The 25,028-nt window shown below is 42.2% G+C and overlaps 1 protein-coding gene and 1 pseudogene across 1 annotated transcript; one reads left to right on the top strand and one right to left on the bottom strand.

Annotated features, from left to right (window-relative positions):
- Nucleotides 1-5,000: 5,000 nt before the first annotated feature.
- LOC102572952 (olfactory receptor 10A4-like) lies at nucleotides 5,001-5,927 on the bottom strand. The gene has a single exon (XM_006268324.3). The coding sequence runs from the start codon at nucleotides 5,925-5,927 to the stop codon at nucleotides 5,001-5,003; it is 927 nt and encodes a 308-aa protein (XP_006268386.3).
- Nucleotides 5,928-22,350: 16,423 nt separating this feature from the next.
- On the top strand, nucleotides 22,351-23,812 carry LOC132251914 (olfactory receptor 10AG1-like; annotated as a pseudogene).
- Nucleotides 23,813-25,028: the final 1,216 nt, after the last annotated feature.

Genomic DNA, 25,028 nt, shown 5'->3' on the forward strand with positions numbered 1-25,028 from the left:
TAGTAAAACAAAAAAAGTTTTTATGCACTCTGGACTTAGTCTCCTCCACAGTGTCAAACAGATACAGAAAGCACTCATTTTTTCGAAAAAAAAGCTGAGAAAAAATGGGTGGGGGAGAAACAAGACTCATTGAATACAAATTTTGCTACATGAAACTTTGTCCAATCAGTCTAATTTTCTGAGCTATCACTATCAGCAGTTTCTCTTCTTATCCTGCATTTTTATCTTCTTCATGGACTTCTGAAAACTGAAGGTTTGCCTGGATTGAGACAAGCTTCTCTGCTCTTTCATGTGTTAGTTTATTTCTCGATTTGGCGTCAGTAATTCCAAACATAGACCAGTTACTTTCACATGCTGCAGAAGATGGAGGAATCTGAAGCAGGAGAGAAGCAAGAGGAGTCAGAGGCTATGTCATATAAAGGCCTTGCCACCATGTTGCAGGAGGGAGATGCTTGGCAAGTCCCAGACTGCATTCCTGGACCGAATACCTTAAGATGTTCTGTTTTCTGTAACATTTGAAAGTACACCAAGTCCTAAGTGTGCTGCTTGTTTTGTAATCCCGTCAACACTAACATTTTTGCCTTTGAATCTTGGATCTAAGAGATTTGCAGCAGCATGAATTGATTGGCAACAAAATTCTTCCCGTCTGTTAATAAAGTCTTTCACTTTTCTCTCTTCTGTTCTTGTAAGTTGAGATACAATTAGAGTCTCAAAAACAGTTGATTTTATCTGGGCCATTTAGTGAGGAATGTCTGACAAAAGTGCACTGTCTGATTCAGATGCAGTGATTGCTGAAGAAATTGGCTTTAGAATATTCAGAGAGCTCTGCAGTTGAACCCAAAAGACATCCTAATCAAGTACCGTGTTCCTTACACTTCTGGGTACTTTAAGATCCTCAGTTATTACTATTTCTTGACCAGCTTCTTTGTTTTTTAGTAAACTTTCAAATGAGATCACCAATCTACCCCATCTCGTATTACTACAGAGTTTGTGTATCACTATTTTATTCTTTGCATTCTTTTCTTCCTGCTTCTTCTTAAAGACTGCAACTACAATATGAGTAGTTTTTTTACATGTTTCATAACTCATTTTGCTCTTCTATAGATTTTTTGCAGTGTCCAACTTCATGATGACATTAAAAAGCAAGTTAAGCCCATAGGATGTACATCCTATTGCAGTAATATGTGGATATTTATCCATTATGATCTCCCATGCTGCTTTCATGTTTCAATATTTCTTGGTAGTTAAAAGGTAGAAATATATGAACACTTTGTCTTAAACATTTTATTCATCATTCTAAAATAAAATATTACATAAGATTTTTTTCTAATTTTTCCAAAATTTTTCAATTTTTCCAATTTTTGGGGAAAATCAAAAAAGTCCTTGAAAAAAATGGAAAAAAAAACCCCTTTTTTTCCCTGAGTTTTTGTGTTCTTTTTTGCAGGCCTTAACATCTCTAGTCTTACAGCAAGGAAATGCCACTGTCGAGATACAGCCAGACCCATGGTTAGTGGCTGTAAATCCTGATGTAAGTTGTCCTCAGTGATGAACCAAAAAAATTCTGAGGGTCCCTAAACGAGTGTCACACATTATTCAACTTGTGTCTGCATTTTTTTTCCAGAGACAATGTTAAGGGGGGTTGATTATTAGTTTCCTAACAGGTAGTGTGCTATCCTGGCCCTCCACAGTCCTGGAAAGCTGTACCTCCCTACCGAGTCATCTGGAAGCCTTGGCTTGGCTTGGCTTGGCATTTCTTAAGCCATGTCAGAATTTTCTACCAGCTCTCTTGAACTGTGGGAAATGACCATTCAGACCCTGAGGCTGGGTGTTGTCCTAAGACAGGATGTGGCAGATTTCTGGTGATTGGCCATTGATGAACAGCAGCTGAAATGAAGCCACCCAGCCTTTCCATTTCTGCCAGGGATAGAATAAGGTAAAAGATAAACTGGTTCAAGTGGAGAGGCTTTTCCCCATTTAGAGTCACTAATAGACCCCTGCATAGGCTGGAGCACTGTCTATTCATGTGGAGACTGGAGCAGACAAAAGTTCCAAGAGGGGGACACCAGGGCATGAATTCTACTTCCCTGTTCTCTTTGGATGTGTCTCCTGAGAAGACAGTGAAAGTTAATGGCGGGCAAGATCCAAGGCAGAAATGTGTACAAGGCAATTAACATTATCAGGCCTCTCCTTTTACTGTTGCAAATCAGCCAACATCAGAGCCACTCGTTGTGCCAAATGCAGAAAATCCCAGCTTTGGGAACCTGAGTAACCTAACCAGAACAAAGGAGTCTACGTCACAGGGTGCACATCTTTGCATTCTTTCTGCTCTTCCCTTGAGAATACTGTGGGCCACCATCCTTTACCACTCCTGATAATGCTGCATCACTCCCATGTAGCTATTTTGGAGGCACGTCAAGTCACCCTACAGGACTGTGGAACCTCAGACAAGTTTACAGATCTGATTTTCACCAGGGAAAATCATATCCCTTCACAATGCTGACCTAACCCAGTGGTGATAGAATCAATTGATGGATCACCACTCACCTGAGGCCAAATTACCCTTGGGATTGCTCCTCTACAGGACAGTTTCTAAGGCCACAGTGGCTTAACACAGTTCAGCTTGACTGAGTCCTCCCATAGCTTTATGGTGTTAGGGATCTCCTGGCTTGCCCTCCAAAATCTTCAGATCCATTGGAAATCTGGGACAGTCCAGTTCAATGCAGTCTATTCTGGGGAACTTGCTTAGCTCCCGCATGTGCTATCACATGACCTGCACTAAAACTGTCCTCAGGCAAACTGAAAACCCAGGCACTCTAGGACACAAACAGCCCAGCCATCAATATCTCAGGAGGTAGCCCCTGCATTGACTGTGTCAGACAACCTGGAATCCAGTGCTACACTCCCCACCAGACACCCAGATTTTACTGATATATTTTTACAAAAAAACTTGCACATACCTTTTCACCTTACAGAATACATGATAGCCCTATTGAGATGCAGCTGAGGCCACTGGTTTTATTCTGGTCACCTACATTCTGTATCTCAGCCAGAGTTGGGAGCCTTAAAGAACTACCAAAGAGAACCTAGATAAGGGGCTTATTTAATCAAACTTCCACTTCATCATACAGGAAGCAGTAGGCCACTGGTAATGAAAATGGTAAGTAGCAGATTGAAGTGCCAGTGTCCATAGCACTTGTTAAAGTGCCAGTGTCCATAGCACTAGTTGTGAAACTTCCACTTCTGGAGACTGCCACTCCCCCAGGCAATGATCTGTTTTGAAATCTCTTTTTCTAGGAAAAGGAGAATTAGGAATCAGTTCAGAAAGATTTGGTGATTCAGACATAGAGACAGCTTTAAATGTTTTTTCTACATACCTCTAGGCAGCAGGCGGCTCATGAATGCTGCGATGGAGATGGAGCATCCCACAGAAGCACGGAGGGCTCCCCAGCACACTTGGCATCGGACCCAGAATTGGACAGAAGTGCTTCCTGTCCACCTCTGCTCCACTTCTGGGTCCTCTGGAGAGCACGCTGGAGGACCCCCCCGTGTACCCACCAGCTTGGTGATGGGTACCTCCTGGTCCAGGTGGGGGCAGGCACCAGTATTTCTGGTCCAGTCTGGGTTTGCTGCCAAGCACGTGGGGGGCCCACCCACACTCCTGTGGGATGCTCCATCCACCCTAGCATTGCAGCGTTCACAAGCTATGATGGTACCTTGACGTATGTAAGAAAAAAAAAAACAAGTTTTGTCTATGGCCGAATCGCTGATTCTTCAAATCAGCATCAAATCTTCAGATTCGGCCGAATCGAATCAGGGACAATGATCCAAATCAATGAATCGAATCACTGACCCTGATTCGAATCAAAGAGGGCCTGCTTTACATACTAGCACTGAATAGAGTGGAAGAATCAGTTCCCTCCTTCTTGTGGCAATGCTTCTACTAATGTAGCCTAGTATGCTGTTGGTCCTCTCCAGAAAAAGGGCCTGTCTTCTAGTGCACTTCATTTAGGCCAGATTTTAGAGAATGGTATTTTAATATGAAGTGATGTGACAATCTTATTAACAATCCCTCCACTGACCCAACAACCCTTTGTTTCTAGTTTTATACCTAAGAAAATCCAAATTATAAATGACCAAATCTTGTAAAACAATGACCTGTTTTTCTTTGCATTGGTAAGTTGATGTTTTCAAAGCAAAATTAATGGAAATTGAGCAACTAAAACCCTTGTACTCCCACACAAACTGTAGGTTTAAGCAGTTTCTCAAGCATTTTTTTTTTCATTCCTACCTCTATAAGGAAGACTTTCTTTCCTCTTTTCACTTGTATTGATGACTCCTAGTAACTTGGGATGAACTGACCAAGAGTTTTTGAACTTCCCTGAAAGCAGGCTCAGGGGTGATCTGGTGGCCACCTATAAGTTTATCAGGGGTGCTCACCAGGATCGGGGGGAATGTCTGTTTACCTGATCGCCACAAGGGATGACAAGGTCAAAGGGTCACAAACTCCTCCATGACTGTTTCAGGCTGGACATAAGAAAGAACTTCTTTACTGTCCAGGCCCCCAAGGTTTGGAATGGACTGCCACTGGAGGTGGTTCAAGCACCCATTTTGAACACCATAAAGAGACATTTGGATGTTTATCTTGCTGGGATCCTATGACCCCTGCTGACTTCCTGCCCCTGGGGCAGGGGGCTGGACTAGATGATCTTCTGAGGTCTCTTCCAGCCTTAGTGTATATGGATCTATGAATCTATAGGGAATTGAATATGAGCCATCAGTGTGCCCAGAATTCTATTTCATTCAGTATATGACCAAAGTATTGCTTGTGATCAATTCTGAGGTACCCAACTGAAGTTCTAGAGTGGTATACTGCCTACTTTGGACATATACATACCTCCATTCCAAAAATCATATGGAATCGCCATGTTGACCCTAATTCATAAATTACCCAAGACAGATCACCTAAGACTCTTTATGTGTTATTAATGAGAATCAACGTCTCATGCCCATTGACCTTGAAAGAAAGTTTTCCTCCCAATTGATTTCCTAAGAGAAACCCTCACCTCCTTGTTCCTTAAACTGTAGACAATGGGGTTAACTGATGGTGTCACTATTGTATACATCAGGGAGAGAAGCCTGTCACCATCTGGAGAATACATAGTTTTGGGTCTCATATAAGTAAATATGATGGTACCATAGAAAACAGAAACTATAATGAGGTGTGATGAGCAAGTGGAGAAGGCTTTGCGTTGGCTCTCTACTGAGGGCATCCTGAGGACTGTGGAGATGATGAAGATATAGGACAAGAGGATGAGCAAAAAAGGGACCAGAATGAAGACAATGGTGACTGTGACAACAGAAACTTCATTCCTGTAGGTGTCAGTGATGGCTAGTCTCAGCAGAGGGGAAATGTCACAAAAGAAATGATTCATTCGATTGGAACCACAGTAAGGCAGAGTAAACATTGAAATTGTTTGTCCAAAAGCTACTAGTATCCCAATAGTCCATGAAAAAGCAGCCATCTGAGTGCAAACCTTCTGGTTCATCTTGAGAGTATACTGCAGGGGTCTGCATATAGCCACATATCTATCATACGCCATGACAAAGAGCAGACAGCACTCTGTGAGGCCAAAGAGAAGAAAGAAAAACATCTGAACACCACAGCCTGTGAAGGAGATTGTCTGGATCTCTGAGAGCAGATTCACTAGCAGTTTGGGGGCTATAGCAGAGGTGAAGCCAATGTCCAAGAAGGACAAGTTCCTGAGGAAAAAGTACATGGGTGCATGAAGAATTGGCTGGGTCACTGTGACAATAATTATCAGTGTGTTCCCCAGGAGGGCCATCACGTAGAAGGCTAACACCAGCACAAAGAGCAGAACTTGGATTTCGTGGAAGTCTGAGAATCCCAGGAACACAATCTCAGTCATGCAAGTCTGGTTTCTTTGCTTCATCTCCTCAGCTTTGGTGACTTTTGGTGTAGTGATGAAGCCTGAAGACAAAGGAGATAAATGATAGAAACAAAATGTTCTCAAAGAAGATAAATTAATGGTCATTAGAGGAGAACTAGTAAGCAAACCTCTCTGATCTATATACCCATTATCTCAATGTAGGAGATGTATGCTGTTTCAGCTACAACTTTTATCATATCCAAAAAAAGCAAAACAAAACAAATAACCCCCTCCCCCCCAAAAAACCCTAACCTTTATTTCTGAATAGGAAGCTGTATACATCAGAGTATGTCCCCAAATAATAGCTCTCAGAATTAAGTCTGAATTCAATAATACCAATATTTCTTTGTTTTCCAACCTGTGCATTTATATGAATTTTCCAAGAATGCATCAGTACACTTAGCTCAAATTTAAAGAAAAACATAGTCATGTAGGCTGCATCCACATGAGTGTGGAGGTTTGTTTCCCCAGGGACAAGTTGCAGTGGCATAACTTGTGCCACTGTTAGTCATCCCCAGGGATTGGCCATGCCACACGTGCTCTGGCACAAAGAAGGTTACCACGAGTGGGGTAGGGGAGACTGGGGCCAGCAACTGTGCTGGCCCCACCAGCCTTACCTGGCTTCCTGAGAGCCTCAGGGAGCTGCAGTTGCACTCCTGTAGCTGGGAGCCTGGCCCCCAGCTGGAGTGCAGTGCTGGCCAGCCAGGCTCCAGTTTTGGGTGGCACATGATGCTCTTACGTGTGCCACCCCACTTCTTTTGGCATGGGTTTTTTTGACCCCAGAAATCTCCCTGGGGATAACTCCACCCCCCTGCATGGGGTGCAAGTCAGTGCACATGCACCCCGTGAGATTGGTGGTATACCCCCTGGCAGAAGCACGGCCGACACTGCCAGCGGTTCCTGCGGCCAGTCAGTGCTCACCCCCCCCCCCCAACACCACCATGGCCGCCTGCAGGAGCTCCCTGTTTGCTGCTGCCATGGCCCCCCCCCCACCACTGCTGCCACCTGCAGGCAATTGCCGTGCCCCCCCCAGCCTCTGGGGACATGTGTCATTCATGCCTCCTCCTGCCACACACTGCAAGGTAGCAGCTTGGGGCATGACAGATCACAGACAAGAATCACAGACAGATCTGCAGTGCCACATACCGCACGTCTGCACTTGTCTGGGTGAGGCTGTAGAGTGACTTTTCCAAGGTCATAATGTAGGTCAACTGAAGAACTGTGGTTAGAACCTTATTCACTAGCCCACACTCCGTCTCAGCTCAGAAGTTTACCACATGCTTGCTTCCCAAAAGAATGTATTATAATTTTCTAAATTTTGTATTTTTACTATGTTTTATATTTGTTCAAAATACAAATTTAAGTAGGAGAGGAGAGGAAAGGAAAGGAAAGGAAATTGTTGATTAAACAAACATGGATGTTTTTTCTCTGTCTCTCTCTTGTAAAATACACCATTAGTACAAAGGGAATTTTTGTGTATAGCCTATAGAAATGAGGGTTCACTCAAGAGCAGAGTTGGGTGAGCATGGAGAAGGATGGGTGGAGGGAGGGAGGGAGGGATTTATACATATATCGACATATATAGAGAGATAGGTTTAACAAGTCTGTGTGAGAACTCTTAATTTAGTCATAATGCCATTAGAATTTCATTTCTGCTTTATAATTACTTTGAAAATGAGTCGATGATTACTCGGCATGTATAACACCAATCAAGTAGATGCTATGGATTTTTCAACATTTGGATACTTTTTAATAGTTTTCCTGTCTTGTCCTAGAACAACAATGAAAAGAGCATCTCATTTTAGGCAACACTTCTGCACTGTACTCAGGGTCAGGAAAACCCTGAGGCTTACTCAGGTCTTACTCAGACATAGTCAGTGGGGTTTTTATATCTCAAGATCTGATTTCTTCCTGACTCTCATTTTCCAAACAGAATAAAATAGTACTCAAAAGGACCTTGAGATATTGAATAGTTCTACCTCCAAACGACAGTAGCTTACGTGTGCATTTTCATTTTTATTGAACTGTAAGAAATCCCAAGCCCATGAGAAAAGGAACTGTCTTCACTGAGAAAGGATGCAATGTCTAAAACCTGGGAGGTGGACACCACACTGTGCCATACTTGTCTGATACTACCCCTCTTTCACTGCCACTCCATCTCACAGATGGCCAAACACATATTACCCTTATTTAAATTATTGCATGGCCTAGGCTGCATGTATATGAGATGCTGTGGCACAGTAGCAATTTGCTACTAAGCCATAGCTCATTGCTATGATGTCGTAGCATTGCCAGGCACAAACCGTGACGGTGACGGTACTGCACAGTAGTAAGAAGCTACTTCATAGCAGTTCATTGCTACTGTGAAGTAGCAGCTAAAAATAACCATGTGGCAACAGGTCTGTGGAGTAACACTGGGTACTGTGCAGTCATTTAATATTTGGTTAAGAGAGCACTAAATGAGTGCACAGTAACAACTGCGCAGTCAGCCAGTCACGTAGACGCAGCCCTAGAGTCTCAGTCAAGATGACAACTACTTTGTACTAAGTACAGATGATCCCTGGTACAAAGCATTTACAAATCTTAATGTACAAGATAATGTGTTATAGTTGAGAACAGAAGCACAAAGTGATTGAGGATGCCATATTAAGAAAGTTCTTGAAGGAGCCTTCATGCCATTTTCAAAAAGGAGTTAAAACCTGATTTTTCAAAAAGTTCCTAAGGTACCACAAAAAATGCAACAAAGCACTCAACAGACAATTTTTCTAACAGTCTCACAAAGATTAGAAACCTAACTTCCATGGAAGCAATTGGAGGTAAAATTGGAACTTAGCATGCTTTGGAAAATTTCACTAAGCCAAATTTTTCATTTTTAGCAAAACACTTAAAGACTTTTAGAATTCTGACTCTATGTGCCTGCATCTTATTGAAGGCCAGTTGGGATACAGCTAACTAATTTATGACCTTCTTATCATTATACATTATTTTATTGTTTATTTTCTTGATTTATTATTATTTTAGTTTATTTTTCCCCTGTGTGACTTCCCCAATGTCACATAGCAAGTCTATGAAAAATGTAAGAAATCAAAGAATTGCATAGATGTATACAGTGTTCTCTCTTCATCCTCTACAACATAATATAGTCTTTCTGGTTTTATATGCAATTAAATTTGGGGCTTTGTCCTTTTTAAGCAAGGTTGAAGAGCTTCTTTCACCTCCTACTGTACTTCATTTAGGCTGGATTTTAGAGAATGGTATTCAAATACGAGGTGATGTAACCATCTTATTAACATTCTCCCCACTGACCCAACAACCCCTAGTTTCACATTCTCTAGTTTTATACCTAAGAACACCAACATTATAAATGACCAAAGCTTTTTAAACAACTACCTGTTTTTCCTTTGCATTTATAGGTTTATGTTTTGAAAGCAAAGTTAATGGAAATTGAGCACCTAAATCCCTCATTTTCCTATGGAAATTGCAGGCTTAAACAGTTTCGCCCACACATTTTAAATATTTTCTTTTCATTCCTACCTCTGTAAGAAAGATTTCCCTCTTTTCACTTGCATTGATGACTCCTAGTAGCTTGGGATGAATTGAAGAAAAGTTTTTAGAATTTCCCTAAAACCTACAGGGAATTGTTAGGAAAAATAAATGAGCTAATAACAATGAGCTAATAGTCATATTGCTTGTTTTCTTCAAATCAGTTTTGGGAGAGATGTACAGGAGCACTTGTAGTCGGACCCAGGTTCTTTGTCCAGAAGGTGATGGCTCAATTGGCTGCTGTATTACAAACTTCTTGGACAGTTCCTCTCGCTGCCAGACAAACTTCTCCTGTAATTACTGGTATAAAATATACCTGCTATATCTCTTTTTGCCCAGTGACTGGCAAATGCAGAAACACCAGTAAAGGCAGGAGCAGAAGCCAGAACCCCGCCTCCCTTCTGAAGCTAAATTCAGTGACCTAGAGAACTAGAAGCCCTTCAGTTAGCAATCACCCTGGGCCCATATACTTCCCCCTCCTAGCTGCCTGTTAAGTACATCAAGAGGAGCAGAGGATGATCTGGGGACTTTCTATCTAATATAGGGCACTATGTTGAATAAGAGAGTTGGATTCAAACTGCCTCTGGTTGAGAAGAGCCTACTGCCTGGTCTTTCCCTCTCTGGACAATTGCCTTAACCAGTAGACTAAGAAAAGCTGGAAGGAGCCATCATTGAAACAACATGCTGCCTGCTTTTGTATTTTTCCGTGTCCTATCATTTTTGGGGGGCCTTACACAGAGTTACATATCTTCCCGGGCAGAATAGGATCACCACAGAGTGTAAGTGGACCATGAGATCTACTCTCAACATGTGCAGAGGGTGTCTCATCCATCTTCATTTAGACACACAGGCACATCTTAAATGCCTTTAGGCCTAATAGGATTTTGACCCAAGTGTAGGAGTGGCCAGGTTCCACGCCCCTTCCCACCACTCAGATAAGTATTTAACAAAAATACATTTGTTTATATGTATTTTAAAAAACATTTTAGGTGAAAATTCTACTTTCCATTGAAAAAAATAACATTGAAAATGGTGTTTTAGGTCATGGTAAAATGAACAAACTTTTTGCTGAAAGTTAAAAACCTCTAATTTGGGTGTTGAAAAGTGTGTGTGGGAAATCCCATATAATTCAATTTTAAGTGAAATTCTACCATTTTGCAGTATTTTATTTTACTCTTAAAAATCTAACATACTTTATTTTCAGGGTGGTTTCTTTTTGAGGGGTGCATGGTTAGGGAGTGGAAATATACACATTTTGTGCTTGTTCTGTTCCTTTATGGCCCGTGTCATAGTCTGGCTTTAATATGACGAAGTGGCAATTATGTGGCTTTTATCTGTAGAAGCCACCAAGTATAACCCTATTCCACTCTACCCAGCAGCCACTAAGATATCAGAATGCCTTATGTGTTATGCCTCAGCTCTGTATTCTTGGGCAACCCGGGCACAGGATGCAATCTGTCTGACTCACAAAGGACTCACCCCCCCCTACCTAAACGAAACTGATTAAGATTCAGTGAGAGATGCACCTAAAACTCTCCAGATAAGGGTGACAAGAGTGAACAACTGCCCTAGGTCTCATTTACATGAGAGATGGAGAACAGAAACCCTGCAGCAGAGACTGCAGTGAGTTCTGGGACCAGAGAAGCAGGGGAGCACTGCATGATGGGGAATCTGTGCTTCAGATGTTAATCAACCCATGTTCACACACACCCAGCTCAGCATTTATCAGACCAGTTCTAATCTGGATTTGCTAAGGACTTTCCCCCCCCCCCCCCGACACACACACACAGCTCTAAGTTTAATAGGCATCTCGGGCTGTACATTCCCCGGTCCCACTATGGAGGCCTATTTAAACTTGATTGACTAAAACTCGGTTGCCAGGTTAGGGAATGCTGAGGCAAAAGACCGAGTCAGAGGGGGTATGGGCAACATTTGAACAATGGTTAAGGGTTCATCACAGCATCCAGCCTGCTGGAGCCCTAATCCCAGGTGTTGTCATATCTTTCCCGAGACGACTGGTGGGAGTCCTCTCCACAAAAGGTTATGAGCACCCCAATAATTGTCTTAAGTCTGTTAAAAGACTATAGTAAGATCTGGAAAAGTCATGCTAAGCTGAGGCTTGTGCACAACAAGTAAAAATCCAAAATCCTGATGCTGCAAGCTATCTATTGTTCCTGAAGAAACCATGAGATATCCCATCAGTATATCCGCCATCCATAGGAATCACAAGCTGGCTCCCAAGTATTTGGGTTACTCCCTAATCTTAAGTGTTTCCTGATTATCAATCAGTTTCCAGAGATGGTCCAAACCAGATAACCCCTTGTCAATAGAAAAGACAATGATTTACACTACTGAGGGTGCTTCGAAGCAGCTGAACTGAGGGTATAAAAATCTGTAAGTGTGTGTGCTGCAAAAAAAAAAAAGTAGAAGCAGGAAGAAAGAAGGAGAAAAGGAAAGAAGAAGAAAACTCCTGTGCTGACACCATCCCCTGTTGTTCTTGGGACTCTGGAAGAGCAGATCGTCTCTCTCTTCAAGGATTGTGCTATGGACTGTGCCTGTCAGCTTTGCAGCCTGAGTACCTTGGACTAGGTGAGATCCCAGCGCTCGCTCTCTCTCTCTTCTCTCTAGGCATAAACTTCTGAACCTGAACTGTATCAGTTAAACTTGAGCTAAGTTTCCCCAAATACTTAGTGAAACCAGGGTAGTATTGTCATTGTTTGTGTTTGTTTTTCTTTTGCATGTCTATTACTACTAGTACTATTATATATTTCATATGCTGAGCAATAAATAACTTTTATAGTCAAACTGGTAGTAATTGGGTATATTTTTCCTTCTCTGCTTCTTTTTCCTCCTGTGCTCTGCAGCAATGCTTCTTTTACCTAAGCTAAAGATCCCTGTGAAGTCCAAATTATTGTGGGGTCTGCTCATCAAGAGGCCAAAGATTGGGATGTGCTGAGTTTGAAACACATAAGGGGATCAGCTTGTAAAGTCTGATTGACCCAGTTTGACTCAGACGTGCCCTTATGAACTGAATGCTGGCCCATGAGGGTGTCAGCTGGACACCCAGCCGGATTCAGAGGGATTCTGTTTACCTGTGTGCTTGTGTCTGACTGCATTTTATTGTTGCTCTTATGAACTGATTCTTGGCATATGAGGGTGTCAGCCTGTCCATGCTGATCAGCCTGGCCAGGTCAGGCGTGTCACGTTAATTTGTGTGTGTTTGTGTGTATGACTGATTTGGTGACTGGAAGAACCCAGTTCCATTGAGATTGAGTCCTGCAAGATAGCTCCACTGGGGGTGAGGGCTTGCAGAAGGGAGAAATACAGCTCCGTATAGTAACACAAGCAGCACATTGACAGAATCACCAAGACTCTAGAAACTATCCCTAATAAATGAACACACCCCAAAGTAATGGGCAAATTTGGTAACATATGTGCCTCCATATTGGCATGAATATATCCCAGTATAGCTAGATTTTAGCTTTTGTGTATGCTCACAAAAAAATTCAGAACAGTTTTGTAGACATCTAACTACATAATATCTGTTTAGCTTCATTTCCATTTGGGAAACTCATAAATTTAGACCACATTTTATAATTCATAGTTTCATAGTTTCATAGTAGCTAGGGTCAGGAGGGACCTGAACAGATCATCTAGCCTGACTCTCTGCCTCCAGCAGGAATGAATGCTGGGTTCACAAGACCCCAGACAGGTGATCAACCAACCTCCTCTTGAATTTGCCCAAGGTGGGGGCGAGGACCACTTCCCTAGGAAGTTGGTTACAGATTTTGATCACCCTAACTGCAAAATATTGCCTTGTGATCCCTAACCTAAACCTATTCTCCATCAGCTTATTACCATTGTTCCTTGTCACCCCAGGTGGTGCTGGGGAGAAAAGGGCTCTACCTATTTGCTGTTGATCTCCCCTGATGAGCTTGTAGGCAGCCACCAGGTCCCCCCTCAGCCTCCTCTTGCTGAAGCTGAACAGGTTCAGGTCCCTCAGGCTCTCCTTGTCGGGCCTGTCTTGCTGCCCTCTCACCAAGTGGGTGGCCCTCCTCTGAACCCTCTCCTGGCTTGCCACATCCCTTTTGAAGTTTGGTGCCCAGTACTGGACGCAGTAGTCCAACTGCGGCCTGACCAAAATCGCATAGAGGGGGAGGATCACCTCTCTGGACTGGCTTGAGATGCACCTTTGGATGCATGACAAGGTATGGCTGGCCTTGCTGGCTGTGGTCTGGCATTGGCGGCTCATGTTCATCTTGGAGTCAATAATGACTATTCTCATCTACCCACTTTTGTAGTCTGTCTAAATCTAGTTGCAGCCTTTCTCTCCCTTCAAGTGTGTCCACCTCGGCCCACATTTTAGTGTCATCAGCGAATTTGGACAGCGTGCATTCCACCATCTCGTCCAAGTCGCTGATGAAGATGTGAAACAGTGCAGGCCCGAGGACTGAGCCCTGGGGTACCCCAATGCTCACATCTCACCAGGTTGAGTACAACCTGTCCACCACTACTCTCTGGGTGCGTCCCATCAGCCAATTTTTTACCCATCCAACTGCGCAGGCATCAATGCCACAGTCGCTTAATTTATTGATGAGGATGGGGTGAGAGACAGTGTCAAAGGCTTTCTTAAAGTCTAGAAAGACTACATCCATCATTCTTGGGTGGAGAAAAATATGTGGAGCTGAGATCGTACATGTAGCACAAAGGAGACAAAGGTAATTACCTTTAACACAATGTTGTAATGTTGAGGCAGTTGCTCTTGAAGTTGGAAACTTGGATTTTAGGGCCCCACTCAATCTCCTGGGTTTAAATCCATATCTCCAACTTCCCAGGAATATACCGTAACCACTTCTTCAGTATAAGCAGGGCATGGCTGAAGGTGTCCTCTATCCCTTCTGTTGAAGGTGATTCATTTAGGAAAAAGAATTATAAGAATCATTTGGGTCAGAAGGTAAATATACAAAATAGAGCCCAACTGTAGGTCAGTTAGGCTCTCTTGGGTACCCAAAGTGTTGTCCCATGAGAAGTACACAAGACCTAGAGCCTTAATGATATGTAAAGGCACTTGATAAGCCCATGTTATCCACCATTATTTTCTTTGAGAAGAACCTGAATATGCATGTTGCTTTGTGGATGAGATTAAAAAAAAAAAACAACTGGGGAGTTATGTGCCCATCTCCTTCTGAAGGTCCCTTTAAAGGGCTCTTTATATTCTGATATTATTTTAATAAACATAACGGATGGAATTTTGTTTCCCTCTGTGCACCTGAATGTCATTTTTCCAAGCACTTAAGTGCCTGTTTGACACTTAGGCACAATTTGTGATTCTAGTACTCTCTAGTGTGGACACATAAGTAAACATGCATGTGCTGAGCATGCAGAGGAGGCTGTGTACTGGATAAGCAGATAGGCAGCTATCTATAAAGACTCTGTGAATATGTCAGTCAGAACACTGTAGACACAAAGCCATGACTAGTATGTGTTAGATGGAGGAGGAGGAGGAGGAGGAGAGCTCTCCCATTCCTGTTTTAGCTTAAAAGATAGCTGCTTGGCACTTGTAGGTAAATTGATTGCTGGCTTAAACAATTATGTCAACTCCATTCCAGGTTCTCATACCAATTCTCATGCCCCCTCCCTGCTCAGTCCCCTTGGATGTTCTTCACCCTCCAAAGAGAAAATGCAGATCTAAGAAGGGGGAACCCACCTGCTGCTGCCACTGTCCTCAGACAAGCCCAGGTTCCCAGCCCTGGTTGGAGCAAGACGGGAACAAATGGGACAGCAGACATGGCAAATGCCGAGCCCGAGGCATAAGTAATAAGAACGATGGGAGAAAGGGATGGGAGGGGGGTGCAACTGAACATGGAGGGAAAGGAAGATGCTGCCAAGAGTGTGAAAAATAATGTGACAGAAATGTAATGGAAGCAGTTAGTGACACAACTTGTATGTGTGACAGAGTCTTCATACTTCTAGCTAGACTCAGAGTATGTGATGTATCACTGGTGAGGCAAGCATTTCATACAGATTGCCCATTAGGGCAACTGGTAAAACCTTTTGCAACAAGAAGATAACATTCTATATTTGCCTCTGCTCTGAAGGACTGAGTTAATGTGATACAGAAAAAGAATGCACGTCAGGAAACTTGAGATGACCACTTGTTTGTAATTGTTACAACAAAAAGGAGAAGTGGCTCTTGATGTGAAATGAAAGGGAGTGATTTGGATCCCCACCCAGTGAACGGCAAACGAGCTTTTTTTTGGAATCCTAAATAAACAAACTTGGATTGTCCATGGACCAGGAATTTCACTGCCGTCTACAGAGGAAGTTTCAGTCTTACTCAAATGACTATTCAGAACATTTGCCTAGCTGGGCTGGACAGGGCAGCCACTGCCGGGCTGGGAGAGTGGGCAGGGGATGGGCCTGGCTTGGCTGGTTCAGAGATTTAGAGATTCGTCGCTGCCATATCTCAAAATCAGATTCAGCAGAATCAAATCGGAACAGTGATTCAAATCACCGAATTGAATCACTTTCCCCCCGAATCGGCTGAATCCAAATCCCAAATGAATACTTGCTGTTTTGCACACTTCTGATTATAATTTGATCAGTTTTTGTAGGAGCCTCATTTTATATGACCAGCTTCCTGTGTTTTTATTAATTCAAGTTATGCTGTGACTATTATATAAACTGAATAAAATATGACCTACATAATATGTCCAGGTAAATGGCATTCCTCCTTGTTAAGATTAAGGGATACCTTTGTGTGTTTCATCATAGCCTGGTATTTCCACGATGTTATCACATATTCAAAAATAACATGTGGTCTTGACACCGCGATTACTGGGAGAAAATCTATGGTTTTACTATTCTTCTGACTTTAAAATATTTTAATCTAGATTGAAAATGATTCAAAGCACTGCCTTTTCATGGAGTGAATAAGACCTGCCCTTTGTGAGGGTGTGCTGCTGCTCCTTTTTGGACAGAGTAAGCTCTGCTGTGCATACGTTCCAGCTACGCTCTTTCTTTTCTTTCTTCTATCTCAGTGATATATCTAGGATGGCTTAGATAGGGATGCTGCTGTGTTGATTAAAGGGTGACTTGCTCAGGTCCTTTCCAGATCTACTTTTATGATTATGTGACTCGTACTCTTGACTGCCTGGTAGCACTGTTTTAACTGGAGAGGTGATAAATGTGCCACCCTAGCCAATCGGTTAGCCCACTTTCCTTGCAAATGGGTAGTATGGCTTCATATGGCTTCTCAAACAGTCGGAACCCACTTCCTGTGTGACTTTGCCACAACTAGGCTATTAGATAAAAGATGGGCACCCTTTCCGATACTCTAGTGAGACACCTATCTTCCCACCCTTATTAAGCTGCCATCTTAGAAGCTGGGTTGCAAATTGAATAATGCATTTATCACTTATTTAAATCCCAAATTCTGTTCCTGTTGGAAGCAGATTAATTTAAGAGACCCTGCATTAGCAATGGGCTTTTTCATCCCTAGAAGTTGGTACAAACTCAGTTATATACGTTAGTCAATTTCCAAGTGGAGAGAGATCTAAACTATAGCTATTGAAAACATCTTACCCGAGATTCATATGTGAAGGTACCTGGCAGGCTACTGATGACCTGCAGCTAAGTCTGAATTACATTTCATTTGTTTGACTACTACTGGATCATGTCTTCTGACTGGCCACTCCCCTTGAAGAGGAGAGCCAAACAAATAGGGTATTTGGAGCAAGCAGAACTCTAAACGGCAGCCCAAGGCTGTTTATGCAGCTTTGTTCAGTGACTATAATTCAGAGTGTATAAATGAGAGGGGAAACAATAGCTCCCTCCAAAATAGCAACCAATTTGAGCCACAGGGAGTGCATCTACACGTGCCCCTATAGTGCGTTGTTACTTCACTATCATTTGTACTACATGAAGGAGCAATAACAGCCATTACTGTGCCATGCCAGTGGCACACGGTTATTTTTAGCCACTATGTTACTATAGTGATGTGCTATCCTGAGGGAGCGTGTTAACACAGTGACATAGCTGCAGAGTTGTCGTCTGTGCCCTCCAATGCTACATCACTGTAGTATGTTGCTATGGCAATGGAGTGTCACATGTAGAGGCACCAAGAGTCAAGCACCATCCTACCTGTACTACCTCTGGCTCCATGTTACTTTCTTCATTGATTTGCTAGTTACACTCTTTCAATAAAAAGGAGCATAGGAATAAAAGGGGGTTCCTGGGCTCTTGATTTCACCCTTCTGTATTCACATGCAGTCGTTAACTTAAGGAAACTTCCATGAGCACTACGCTCATTGTTATTTTTGAGTGATAGTGGTTGTAAGTGCCAAAATTAATATTATATTCTGTAACTGGTTGTTAAGTGTGGTCTAAGCACGCTTATTTGATCAGGCCCAAAAGATGACTTATGATCAGTAACAGCTAGTCTGTAAAACTTAACTGTCTTTAGACATTAGACAAGCATTAAAATGCTCAATTCAGGCAAAGTGACAGAAACTCTGGACACATGAAGTTACAACGTTTTAGAGATTTGCTGGTGAAATTTGTCAGATTTCTGAAAATCTCTATCTGGAATGCTGTTGCTTCAGTTCTGCTTAAGTCCCTATTGGGTCTTTAAGTTCCTTTATTAATTATACTCCCATACTGTGTGTGTCTACACATTCATTAATGCACCATAGTTAGAACACATTACATTTAATGCACAGTAATTGGTGCTACTGCACTTTAGCACTTTAGCACAGATGTACACTTTTTAGTGATGTTAACATGCGTTAGACTAAATCTACGGTGCATTAGAACATTAGCACAGGCTTTTCCTACCACACTAATGCATATTTTTAGTCTAATGTGCTCAAAAGTCTTGTGCAGACATACCCATTTTGCCCTAAGAAATTACATTCATTGAAGCCAGTGGGAGCAGTGGTACATCAAAACTATTTGAAGGCCTCGCCATAAACAACCTCATTGTAAGTTGGGAATGATAAAATGTATTTTGGTAGCACTATTTATCTCAGCTTCCTGCACAGGGTTCGGCATTGAGAGTATGGTCGGGAGTAGAAAGGTAAGAAAGGTTTATTGACTTAACAAAAACACACCTACATGTAGTAACAAGACAAACAATGACAGACAAGAATAATTTGTGTTGGCAACTTATTGGCAATCCCCTCTGATGCCTGATGTACAACGGGTTTCTCTTTCCATAAATCTCAGCAAAGTCAGGCATCCCTGATCAGTGCTGTTCATGAGGTACTTGGAAGGACCCTGGTATTCAGGCCTTGGGCTCCTTGAGGTCCATGGGCCCACTGATGCAGGTCAAGCACTAACTAATCCTTTTCACAGAGCTGTATCTTCCTTCTGAATGATTTCTGGATGTTTTAGCCAATTTATAGCTTCTGAATGGTACTGATAACTTACAGCCACCAGATTCTTTTCACTTCAACTGTCTTTAGACTGACCAATAGTAGTACAAGCCTTGCATTCCTTTTGATAAGGTTAATTTTAACTATGCCACAGGGCCTTACTACTTAAATGCTTTGCTAAATTTACTAAGCTTTACTTTATACAAGGCCTTACTACATCTTAAACTTTAATTAGGCTCTTAGCAACAACATTTAGCTTAATATCTAAACAAATACAGAAAAAAAAAACAAACACTTGGTCTAATCTTCATAGAGCCTTCAGCAAGCACCTTTATCACACAGACATAATTTCAGCTGTCACACTATTTTGAATAAACACTATAATATCTGTGCTCAAAACCTTAATAACAAAAGGGTTCCTGAGGCCTGCTGTGGTACACTGACCTCAGCAGATTTCTTCACTAATTACACCAGTCTGAGAGCAGAATTTATGTAAATATTTTCAGATTAAAGGAACTGCTCAAATATTGTTCTGCATTTTTTTTGTTTGTTTGTTTGTTTGTTTCCATGTAAGTGTGTTTAGGGTGTGGGGCGGAGAATTGAAGAAAAAATAATTAAAATAATATTTATAACATGAACATTTGAAGATTTTTAAATATATATTTAAGAGTATGAATAAACAATGGAGAATTCTGAATATTGAACAGGTAAAAATCTGAAAATTACTAGAAACTGCAGTATTTTAGAGCTAAACGTTGTTCCAATTTCCAAAACAGAAAATAAAAAAAATGGTACAATTGAAAACCCAATTTCCCACTTCAGTGGACAATTTTCCATAAGCCCTTGTTTAGAGGTTAGGGAATAAGAGAGAGAATTAAAAATATTAAAAATATTATTGTGTCATGCACTTACAAGGATTCATGAGAGAGCTGGTCCCACAGGACACACACAAGAACTAAAATGTTTGTGTGCTGAGTATTGGCTTCCTCAGAATTACTGAATGTAATCTTCTAGCAACAGGTATGATTGAAAATCTGATTATGCTAAAACATATATTTAAAAATGTAGTGTTAATTTTCCTTTAATTTTATTTAGTCATTGCCATTCACCTTCTTCAGTCAATAATACATTGACATTGTCAGTGCAGAGCAGTGTAGGAACAAATCCATCAGTGACATGATTGCCTGATTCTGATGTCAAATAACTTTGATTAATTTAGTATTCATAAAAAAAAAAAATGCACACACTTGAAAAGAGTGTAACAGAATTATTCCCTGATGAGTGATAATCTTTTCTTAGAATAACACTGATCTGAGGAATTATACAGGGATTATTATTAAGAGCTGGGATTTTCAAATCTATGTAATACAGGTATACTTTAAACTGCACTGAAATTTTCTGAGCCAAATCCCTTGTTTTATTAATGTGATATCTGGTGTGTACTATTAGGGAGAGACAGAGAGCAGGTAGCAGATAGTTAAAGCATAAGAATATGTGGATGAAGAAAAAGTCTGATCCTACTTTCACTGTGAGAGAGCAAAATTGGGAGCAATTTCTTTAATAACATCTGCGTTCCACTGGTGTAAAGCATCGTAAGGTAGAGGAAGAATATTAAAATGCAAAGGGAATATCTATTTTTATCATTAGCTGGAATGATTAATTGAATAGAATATCCTTCTGGAAATCTTGGCTGGTATTTCATCTTCCTTTGAATAAAGATTTTTGTAGCTACTGCTATTGTGATTAAAATGGGCCTGTGTGATCCTTGTTAATGCATGTTAGAATTTTCCTTCTGAACTAAGTGGAAAGAGTAGACCCCGGGGGATGTGATGGTTTGGTCCAGAGGTGGGGGGAGGTTACTGGTGCAGTCCTGCTCCAACAGGTGTTTAAAACAAACTACTCAACAGGGACAATAGCCTTTCTATTCAGATAGAACTGAGGGTGTCAATTGACTTCATGCCTCTTTATTATCTATTTTGTGTGGGCTCTTTCTTAATCTTCCTCTAATTAAACTATTCTTTCTTCTACAACTATTCAGTCTATTACCTACTCTTGATAATGTTTCTCTACTCACTCCCAGTGTGTCCAGTAAAGGTGTCCTGATACCTAAGAACCTGTAGTGGGAGGCCTTGTTCCTAAGTGATTCAAACCCACAGCAAGTCAGAGACAGGAAACGTAGAGGCATGACTGAAGGCAGGAGGAGCTGTGCAGTGGCAGGAGGGATTGCAAAGTTGAAGCAAACAGTTAAGTTGCTGCAGTGACCTTTTCCTGAGTTCTTTCTTGCAGGAGAGGATGGATGCTGCAAGAGGTTGAACCAGGGGTACAACGAGACATATAGTCAGACATAGGTGGATGAGAGGGGTCAATCTCCCTGAGTAAAGAAGTGTGTTCCAGGGAACATGAGGGTCTAGAGCAGTCACCAGGGTGTTTTTGCAGGGAGGGAGGGCTGTGGAGTAGAGAGGTGAGGAATTGTTGGTTTATTATGGGGTGAGAAGTGAGGAGAAGATGGGGTTTGGGGTTGCAGAGGGATGGGGTAAAATGGGGTCTTGAGAGGAAGTGGGATTGTGTGAGTCACAGCGGGTTTGAGGGGCCACAATGAAGTTCGAACCTTCAGAGGGGCAGGGGATGGTGTGAGGGAGATGGTAAGGGTCCAAAGGGGTGAGGCATGATGGGGATGAATCTGTGCAGGATACAGTGGGTCTGTGAGGGCAGTGAAGGGGCAGGGTAGTACTCACTGCAGCATGAGACAGTGGATTTTTATGGGTTAGGGGCATGATGAGGTAGTGCTGATTGTGGAGATATGTGGAATAACAGTGGACAGTGGAGGCAGGGGCAATGCATAAAGAGAAGTGAAGTGCAGTTTGGGGCCATGATGGAGTGTTTAGGTGATTCCTGTTGGGGTGTAGGGAGCAATATTGTCTACGGCAAGACTGGAAGTAACAGTTATAGCCCTTGGCCTCCAGCATGTTAGTAAAGCTTTTTGTTTCCTTTTAATCACAGAAAGAAGTATGTATTGTGTTATGTCACAATGCACCACACCACCTGCACCCTGTCCTAGTTTTGCCTGTGGCAGTTCATCTACCTTATTAGTTCATGATGATTTTATTATCTCTACAGATGGAAAGCAAGAATGGAAAATGGCTGGTGAGAACCGCTTAGTTGTGACACACTTCTTTGAGCCTTTCTCAAACATCTTCGAAGTCCAAGTCACACTTTTCTTCCTAGTACTTCTTATGCCCAGCTTTGATTTAGGGGGAAACATCTTGATCATTGTGATCACCCTGGTAGACCCTGTCCTTCACTCCCCCATGTATTTCTTCCTCAGAAATATGTCCTGTGTGGAAATCAGTTACACCTCTTCGACAATCCCCAGTATGCTATTGAGTTTCTTTTCTAAAGAGAACAGGATCTCCTTTTTGAGCTGTGCCATGCACATGAGTTTCTTTGCCCTTTTAGGGATCACAGAGTGTTTTGTGCTAGCTGCCATGGCATATGACCGCTATGTGGCCATCTGTCACCCTCTGTGCTACATGACCATAATGAGTCGGAGAGTTTGCTTCCAGCTTTTAGCTGTGTCCTGGCTCATGGGTGTACTGGTCAGTGTAGGGCAGACAACTTCAATATTCACATTGCCCTTCTGTGGCCCCAATAGAATAAATCACTTCTTCTGTGACCTGCCTCCACTGCTGAAGCTTGTCTTTGTGAACACTTACAGGAATTAAATCATCAACTATGCCATCATGTCTTCATCAGCGACTTGGATGAGGGAGTGAACTGTACTCTGTCCAAGTTTGCAGATGACACAAAACTGTGGGGAGAAGTGGACACGCCGGAGGGCAGGGAACAGCTGCAAGGAGACCTCGATAGGTTGGGCATACGGGCGGAAAACAACAGAATGCAATTCAACAAGGAGAAATGCAAAGTGCTGCACCTAGGGAGGAAAAATGTCCAGCATACCTACTGCCTAGGAAATGACCTGCTTGGAGGCATGGAAGTGGAAAGGGATCTTGGAGTCCTAGTGGATTCCAAGATGAACATGAGTCGGCAGTGTGACGAAGCCATAAGAAAAGCTAATGGCACTTTATCATGCATCAGCAGATGCATGACAAATAGATCCAAAGAGGTGATACTTCCCCTCTATCGGGCACTGGTCAGACCGCAGTTGGAGTACTGAGTGCAATTCTGGGTGCCACACTTTAAGAGGGATGAGGATAACCTGGAGAGGGTCCAGAGAAGGGCCACTCGTATGGTTAAGGGCTTGCAGGCCAAGCCCTACAAGGAAATACTAGAGAACCTGGACCTTTTCAGCCTCTGCAAGAGAAAGTTTAGAGGCAACCTTGTGGCTGCCTATAAGTTCATCACAGGGGCACAGAAGGGAATTGGTGAGGTTTTATTCACCAAGGCGCCCCCAGGGGTTACAAGAAATAATTGCCACAAGCTAGCAGAGAGCAGATTTAGACTGGACATTAGGAAGAACTTCTTCACAGTTAGAGTGGCCAAGGTCTGGAATGGGCTCCCAAGGGAGGTGGTGCTCTCCCCTACCCTGGGGGTCTTCAAGAGGAGGTTGGATATGCACCTAGCTGGGGTCATCTAGACCCAGCACTCTTTCCTGCCATGCAGAGGGTCAGACTCGATGCTCTATTGAGGTCTCTTCCGACCCTAACATCTATGAATCTATGAACCACTATCATCTTCATTATGGTGCCCTTCATGCTCATCCTTGTGTCCTATGCCAGTATTCTGCAAACCATCCTCAACATACCATCAGCTGAGAGTAGGAGAAAAACCTTCTCCAGCTGCTCCTCCCACCTCATCGTAGTCACTCTGTTTTATGGATCTGGCATTGTGACTTACCTAAAGCCCAAATCCTTTACCATAACATTGTCTATAAATATTGCAATATTGCATACTTTAGTCATATATTGGGTTATTTCAACCACCAGGTAGTCAAGGATCTACCCCAAAAGTGAAAGACGGTCTATGAAAAAGCTCCTCTGAAATCAGCCAAGTATTATACTGTGATGCCTATTTATCATGCTATAATATAAAATAAAAATTTTATATATGTGTAAGTATGTGTGTAATTAGACAGCTAATATCCTTAAAAATTGAACTTAAGTGACATTAATAGGCCTAGAGGAAAGCCAGTAACAGAGGAGAGAAACAAATTTGTGAAAAAATTATGGAAGTATCTATGTGGTGGCATATTCTTCTCATAGGTAATTTATTCTCGTGCCAAAGGAGAAGCTGGGAGCGTTGGATTTTAGCCTGCAACATTTTTTTTGCTAGTATGGCTGAAGCAGCCTGAAGACAAAAAAAAGAGAGGCTATGAGAGATGTGGTGAGTGTCACAAAAGTAGTCCAGTGCAGACAGGAAGAGAAGCTCCCAGGATGGACAGAGAGAAAAGGAGTAGTCCCCAGGGGCATGTCCACACATATAGGCACTTGCAGCAGTTCAAATAGAAGTGGCACAAATTTTTGCTTGGGATTTTTGCCACAGTAGATGTGCCTCGACATACACTTTAGTGTGGGACAAGTTTTGCCACTTGGGGAAAAATGACTCTGCCCAGCTCCTCTCAGATCTGCAGGCAGGAGGAGCTAGAGTCTGGTGCTGGCCCCAGCAGTATAAAAACTTGCCCTGTGCTGGCCCCAACAATATAAAAGCTCAGGGCTACGTACTGTCAGGAGCTTCTGAAGCTCTCATGCCATTATCCACTGGTGACCTCAGCTGGTGGCTCCTCCATGGAGCGTTCTTGGTATTTTGAATAGTAACAAGTATTGAACATCTTTATGCACATGATCTTTATCAGTTGATCTACTAGAAAATTGCAGTGAGTGCTTTAAAAGTGACTATTTACACTCTCTCATTCCAGAAACATATCACACATATCTCAATGGAGATAGGACAGAACATAAATGGCCAAAAATTTCAGGAAATAGGGCTTAGCTTAGCCTCAGTGGGGAGAGGTGGAGGGGGTGGAGAGAAAACACATTAATATAGATAGATAGATAGATAGATAGATAGATAGATAGATAGATAGATAGATAGATAGATAGATAGATATTAAGAAAACACCTTATATATTCACACCTGTGAAATAGCTAAATATTGAAATAGATTTAGTAAGCAGGGCCAGATAGATAGATATTAAGAAAACACCTTA

Source organism: Alligator mississippiensis, chromosome 7, assembly GCF_030867095.1.
Source record: "Alligator mississippiensis isolate rAllMis1 chromosome 7, rAllMis1, whole genome shotgun sequence".
In the NCBI taxonomy this organism is placed as follows: Eukaryota; Metazoa; Chordata; order Crocodylia; family Alligatoridae; genus Alligator; species Alligator mississippiensis.

Coding starts and splice junctions, on each gene's coding strand:
- LOC102572952 (XM_006268324.3), bottom strand. CDS start 5,927: ATGACTGAGATTGTGTTCCTGGGATTCTCAGACTTCCACGAAATCCAA.